The sequence below is a fragment of the Poromitra crassiceps genome, assembly GCF_964638095.1.
Source record: "Poromitra crassiceps genome assembly, chromosome: 6".
Lineage (NCBI taxonomy): Eukaryota > Metazoa > Chordata > Actinopteri > Beryciformes > Melamphaidae > Poromitra > Poromitra crassiceps.
Genome location: NC_139627.1, coordinates 39,276,384 through 39,283,883, shown reverse-complemented (window position 1 = coordinate 39,283,883; position 7,500 = coordinate 39,276,384). Strand labels below are relative to the sequence as shown.

General features: G+C 46.6%; 1 protein-coding gene across 1 annotated transcript in view; it reads left to right on the top strand.

The window, feature by feature from the left end:
• myo16 (myosin XVI) overlaps window positions 1-7,500 on the top strand; it is a gene marked incomplete at both ends in the record, with an annotated part of 165,579 nt that overhangs the window by 86,804 nt on the left and 71,275 nt on the right. The window contains 4 exons of the mRNA XM_083638226.1: window positions 390-507; window positions 1,384-1,455; window positions 2,973-3,114; window positions 6,999-7,071. Of these exons, the coding sequence (XP_083494352.1) occupies window positions 390-507; window positions 1,384-1,455; window positions 2,973-3,114; window positions 6,999-7,071 (405 nt within the window). The remainder of the gene's footprint in view (window positions 1-389; window positions 508-1,383; window positions 1,456-2,972; window positions 3,115-6,998; window positions 7,072-7,500) is intronic.

The window sequence follows — 7,500 nt, the reverse complement described above, 5'->3', positions numbered from 1 at the left end:
GGGAGGGAGATGTGTGCTAACTGTAGGAATGGAGGGATGAGGGTTGAGTTAATGGAGAGAGTTGAAAGAGGAAAGGATAAGGAACCCTATCTCCAAGGAAATCAACTTCTGATTTGAGGGGGAAAGCGTGGGATTTTCTAAATGACGTCCATGCATTTTGCAATCCTTTATCAGTGGTTTGGCTTGGTTCCCGAATAATAAAATATTTTCTATGCATGGAAGTGTAATGTAACTTGGCTTTGAAAATACAGGTTTTTGATAACAAAGATTTTCATTTTCATCTCCAATTGCAAATAGTAAACATTCTCATCCTCTCTGTCTGTCTGTCTGTCTGTCTGTCTGTCTGTCTGTCTGTCTGTCTGTCTGTCTCTCATCTCTCTCTCTGCTAGGAAGTGGACTCAATGTTCACGTTGCTGTCTGCTGTGCTCCACGTCGGCGACCTGCATTTCACCGCGTTGACAGACGCCGAGACAGCCTTCCCTTCCGACCTGCAGCTCCTGGAGAGAGGTCAGCACCCCTGTCACATGACCAGGGTCACTCCTCCCCCTGCTGCATGGGGAGGGGGGGATGGAGGGACTGCGAAGGGTGGGCGGGAAAACCACGTCACTCTCCATCCGCTTGTTTACCTCAGCCTCATTGCTCCTCCTCCACCTGTGTACTGTACTGTATGCTCTCTCTCTCTCTCCCTGTTCTCTCTCTCCCTTGGACTTGTGCTTGGCAGCTTGCCAGCCCTAGCTAAAAGCCAGTCAGTCTGTTTGGTACAGTAAGCCCTGTTTTTGGCCAGAGCGTAACCATGGTGAGGAGAGATCCCTGCTGTCCCCCCCCCCACACACACACACACATGCGCGCACGCACACACACTTTTTCCTCTCTCTCCGCCTCTCTCTCATTATGCAATCACACATGGGCTCCTGTGACCCCTGACCTTAGTGCGATGGTAAACTAATGACATCAGCGCCAGAGCAGGACAGAGCCACTTGTTGTCCGGGACACATGATGTCATGGCTATAGTGATGTCATGGCTATAGTGATGTCAGCACAGGGATTCTGGGTTTTCTATCACCTTCTGCTGCTTGTTTCTGGATTCTGCGCAGAAATCCACAGATGACTAACTGCTGCCAGCAACACTGATGAGTGAAGCAGCGATGAGCTGTAGCGGTGGTGCTGGCAGCGTGATGTCATCGTCAGGCAGGATGAATCACAGCGGATGTTATCACTCATGTACTGAGGCTCATTACTCACTCTTTTATTGTGTTGTTTTGTTGTTTTGACCTCTCCTCTACTTTTCTGTGTCATTCACTCTGCCTGTCATTTCATTTCTGTCTCTCTCTCTCTCTCTCTCTCTCTCTCTCTCTCTCTCTCTGTCTCTCTCTCTGTCCCCAGTTTCTGGAATGTTGCAGGTGTGTTCAGACGACCTAAGCTCCGCCCTCACCTCTGATATTCAATACTTCAAAGGTAACCTCTCAGAGGCCTCTCCTTGGCTCTGTTGTCTGATGTCTTTGTTGTTGTTGTTTTACTTTGATGGTGACTATAGGCTTGAAACCAGCAATCCTGCCTGTTGGCTTTGGACACAAATGAAAAACATGTACTGTACCACTCACCATGTTACCACTCACCATGTACCACTCACTATGTTACCACTGACCATGTACCACTCACCATGTTACCACTCACCATGAACCACTCACCATGTTACCACTCACCATGAACCACTCACCATGTTACCACTCACCATGTACCACTCACCATGTTACCAGTGACCATGAACCACTCACCATGTACCACTGACCATGTACCACTCACCATGAACCACTCACCATGTTACCACTCACCATGCACAAACTCCGGCTGCATCCAGATATGAAAGTTATGTGCAATAACCAAGTAATAATCAACAAAACATCTGTCAGTTATTTGGGACTTGAACTTGACAGTACCCTCAGCTTTGAAAATACAGGCAAATCTGTTATTGGTAAAGTTAACTCTAGAGTAAATTTTTTTACATAGGAACAAGAAGTTTATTAATGCTAGTTCTCTGAAATGACTTGCCTCCAGTCTAATCTTATGCCATTATGACTATGGTTGCAGTGTATGGTACTCTGGCCTAAAGGCAAATCTCAAACAGAAACTCCAAACTGCACAGAACAAAACCATAAGATGTGTGCTTAATCTTCACAATAGGTTTCATATTCGCACTACTGAGTTTAGTAAACTTGGTTGGTTACCGATTGATTTAAGGGTGAAGCAACTTAAATTGTGTCACATATATCGCATTTTGAACGGCCTTAGCCCTGGTTATCTTGAGGGTGTTGTAAGAACAAGTGAAATTCATTCCTATAATACCAGATCTGCCCAATATTCAATTCAGAAACCTATTGCAGGAAGCCAAACCCAAACGTCATTTTGTGACACTGCTATCAACTTTTGGAATAATTTACCTGCTTCAGTGCAAGGCATAAACACTGTGAATGTCTTTAAATGTGCTCTCAAGACTCATCTAAAAAATGAGATGTTGACTAGAGAGTAATTGCAACACCTTCGCTGAGATTTCATTTGTATATATCATATATTTTATGTGTCATCGATAGACAGTTCCTTTTTCTGTTTTTCTAAGTACAATTGTGTAATATTAAGGTTTTGATATTTGAAGGACCCCAGTGGAAATAAGCAGGCTTCTAGTTTGTAACTTTAAGCTGCTTTACTGGGCTATCCTTGGATCATTTTACTTTCGATTTACATATTGTGTACTTTTTTTACTACTGTATTAGTTGTAAATTTGTAATGGTTTTTATGCATTCTTGATCCGAAATAAACCAAACCAAATGTACCACTGACCATGTACCACTCACCATGAACCACTCACCATGTTACCACTGACCATGAACCACTCACCATGTACCACTCACCATGTACCACTCACCATGTACCACTCACCATGAACTGACTTTTCAACTGTCCCAAATTTGTGTCAGGTGATGTGATCACTCGGCGCCACACAGTGGAGATGTCGGAGCAGTACAGGGATCAGCTGGCCAAGGCCCTCTATGGCCGACTCTTCAGCTATCTGGTCAACAGCATCAACGACTATCTACAGGGACAGGATGACAGCATTGGGTATGACTATCTGTGTGTGTTGTTTGTGTTCTCAGTGTAAACTGACTGAAGAATTTCTCTGGAAGCCCACAGCGTTGATAACTGTTACCACAAACAGTACCAATGTAGTGTATCTGTCATCGCAGATGAGTGGTAGCACACTCACGGCCCTGGGAGCGGCAACACTGATACCTATCAGTTTAGAGCGGAGTTTTGGAATAGTTGACATTGCATGACATGCACAAAATCACGCACATTGAAGGTTAATATGGAAGGTATGTCTGGGTTCTGATGGAGGACATACACACATGCACACGCACACGAGGTTGTTGTGAAGGACACACACACACACACACACACACACACACCACATACACACATGCAGGTGGAGGCCAGGGGATCCTTGGTCTTGTTGACGCTGTGGAGCTGTTATCACATTGAGTCAGATAAGCAGAGGCCTATCTTGTGGAATGTGTTTGTGTTTTGCCCTGCACACGCATCCACCACAGAATGCAATCAATTCCTCAACCAATGCATTCCCTCCATCACTCATGCCACACCCCCTTCAAATAATAACACACACACACACACACACACACGCTCCAGACAAACATGATCTTTCTTGTCTGAGTCATGCGAGCAAAACAAGTTCTCTCATAAACGCCATCCTGGAATAATGTGTTGTAATGGGATTAAAACGATTTTCAGACGGCAGCCCGTCTTTATTGTCACACAACACACTACAACACATGCACGGAGGGCCACAACACACACATGCTGACGGTGGCCGGTGAAATTAGTCCTCTGCATTTAACCCATCCTGGCTTTGTCCTTTCCTCCTGGGGCAGGCCAGGAGCAGTGGTCGCTTTCTCGTACAGCGCCCGGGGACCGACTTCGGATGTTGTCGTCACTGGTCGGATGACGATGACGATCTGATCTTCTGCATGTTTTTAGTGGGGGGGGGGGTTATATACGGAGGAACCCCCCTGGGGGAGCACGGGGAGAACATGCAAACTCCACACAGACAGAAAGGCCCTTACGACGAGATACCCCACCTGGGCAGTAGGCACTGAAGATATGGGGGGGAACACAACCAGAGCGCCCACAGTGTCCCAGGCGAGAATCGAACTCAGGACCTTCTGACTGCGAGGCGACAGCTCTACCACTGAGCCACCGTGCTCAGTGGTATCGTATCGGTACTCTATACCAGCGATCCCCAAAGTCCGGACTCCGGTCCGCATCCGGACCCAGACGCCGTCCTATCCGGACCGATCGCTATAACCTACAAATCATTGAGAATTGTTACATTTCACCGAGCCGGCACATGCTTTTCTACGCTTTACTGGTCTAATGTGCCAGGAGGCTCACAGACCAATGCATGCGCTGTAAATCATCACACGTGATGCTACTGAGCCAATCAAATATCCGATTCGATTCTGCCTGTTCCAGTGGCCAGTCGGTTCCAGTGGTGCTGCAGGCGAGAGATTGTCAGACACGGAGATATGCGAGAGATATAAGTAATTTAACATGGTGTGCTCAAAAGAAACGAGTAGACCGCAAAAACAAAGATTTCGTTTTAATCCGGAGCAGGCAGACTCCTAGATGTTCATTCATTGTTCTCACGGGCAGTTCAAAACCAGGCAGTATGTCAGTGAGTGCGATGCGATCCTAACCTGTCTGTGAAAGCGCCACAGGAGCAAACACACTCAAATCCAGACTGAGGGCACACTCACACATTCACTGCCCAACGGCATGTGACGTTTGCATTGCGAACGATCGATAGACAGACAGGCAGGCAGACAGACAGACAGACAGACAGACAGACAGACAGACAGACAGACACACAGACACACAGACAGACAGACAGACAGACACACACACAGACAGACAGACAGACAGACAGACAGGCAGGCAGGCAGATAGATAGATAGAGACAGACACTGAGACAGATAGATAGATAGATAGATAGATAGATAGATAGATAGATAGATAGATAGATAGATAGATAGATAGATAGAGACAGACACTGAGACAGATATATAGATAGATAGATAGATAGGGAGCTCACTTCTCTCAAGAGAAAAGGTGGAGTTAAGGGAAGAAAAGAAGATTTTCTTTCTCAAATTAAAACACTTTTAAGATGCACATTTTCCCAAAGCACTCTGTTGTATGTTATTTTTAAATGCAGCCATTATTTTACTTGAAATGAGAAAATAACATGTATTTATTATTATTGTAGGCTAGTTATTTATAATTAATCCAGTTAAATATGAAAACTAAATAAACATTGTTGATGTTTATTTTGATTTAACAGTCAGTCATTGACTACATACAGACATTGTACCATTAGGCTACTGCAATCATTGAAGTAGCCTAAGTTCAATGGCACTGAATCATAACGCAAGCTACTGTACGTTACAATGTTCCGGACCTTTGCTTGAGGACATTTTCTCTAACTGGACCTCTATGAATTTTAATTGAGTGCCCCTGCTCTATACCTTTAATGTATCAACCCGAAATAACCCAGTATCAAGTAGTATCGAAACGTCTCCAGTCAAACGATACCAAACTGCTTTCAATCCTTCTTCTACACGGATGTAGGAAACAAATATTTGTATGTTTTTTTCTCAATGCAATCACCGCAAGCATCCTTCGATTTAATGCAACGTGTCATTGGCCCACTAGCGCAGCAGCTACCACCCATCCAGGCTGTGGTGCAGCAGCTACCACCCATCCAGACTGTGCTGGTGAAGTCACCACCACAGCAGCTACCAGACTGTGGTGGTGAAGTCACTAGCGCAGCAGCTACCACCCATCCAGGCTGTGGTGGTGAATTTGAGCGTGGTGTGTGTGAGGGTGTTGACAGTTCAGCGTGCTGAGATGCCACCAAAACGTTCAAAAGTATAGCTATGTATCAAATCGTCGCTGTCGTTCCAGGACCTCGAATCTCCAAAACAGCAACTTTTCAGGAAGTTAAAAAAACCTGTTTGCTCTTAAAATACTGAACCAAACGTCGTCAAAGTTGGCACATGTCTTAATTATAGTTAGTTTCCCGCTGAATGTGTCATTACTTTATTAATATCTTACCTGGATAAGCTCAAATGATGTTGTTTATATTATCAGTCCGACTTGGAAGCACTCTCTCCCGGCCAGTCAGGCGGGAGAGTGTCGTATGCTCATGCACGAGCCCCAAGCTCCGGGCCGCGGGGGCGCGCGCAGGAGCAGCAGCATTGCCCCTCGCCTCTCATGGCCGAGGCAGGGGCTTTCGCATGGGGTGAGAATAGTCTGACATAACGTAGCGTTAATGTTACTTTATTCTCGTCAGAAAACACTCCGATTTGCATGTTAAAACAAGTTTCCAGCCTAGGAATAACTGGAAAACATTTGATTGATATATTAACGTCAGAGGAAGCCAGGATTAGTCAAAACGATATGAGAAATACACAGCACGTCTGCCGTGTGACTTTTCCGGGTTTATTGTCCTGCGTGGGGGGGGGGTACAGACGGAGGTAGGGGATGAATTTCGAGGTTTGACTGACAGATTGAGGGCGAATGGCGTTACAAGATTTACTCACAAGCTCGTTTTAATGCTTTTCCATTGGTTGCATTTGTTAAAAACCACACAGAGACACAGAGGGTGACCAATGGCACTGATTTATGACAAAAAGTAAAAAAGTGAAAAAAGGGACATTCGAGGTCCTGGCACAACAGCGACGAAATGATGTAATCTATTGGTATCATGTTTTTAAATGATACCCAGCCCTAAATGGGATACATACTGTTTGTGCGTGCGTGCGTGCGTGCGTGCACTGCAGTACTCTGACCCCTCTCCTCCTGTCTGTTCATCTCTTGCAGTGATCCTCAGTACTCTGACCCCTCTCCTCCTGTCTGTTCATCTCTTGCAGTGATCCGGCCCTAGAGATTGGGATCCTGGACATCTTTGGATTTGAAGAGTTTCAGAGGAATGGATTTGAGCAGGTGTGACATAGCTGTTTTTTATGACACTGGTGCAGTGCCCATTTGCCCCCCTGCTGCACAGAGCGCTGCTGCACAGAGCGCTGCTCCACAGAGCGCTGCTGCACAGAGCGCTGCTCCACAGAGCGCTGCTCCACAGAGCGCTGCTGCACAGAGCGCTGCTCCACAGAGCGCTGCTGCACAGAGCGCTGCTGCACAGAGCGCTGCTGCACAGAGCTCTGCTGCACAGAGCGCTGCTGCACAGAGCGCTGCTCCACAGAGCGCTGCTCCACAGAGCGCTGCTGCACAGAGCGCTGCTCCACAGAGCGCTGCTCCACAGAGCGCTGCTCCACAGAGCGCTGCTGCACAGAGCGCTGCTGCACAGAGCGCTGCTCCACAGAGCGCTGCTCCACAGAGCGCTGCTGCACAGAGCGCTGCTCCACAGAGCGCTGC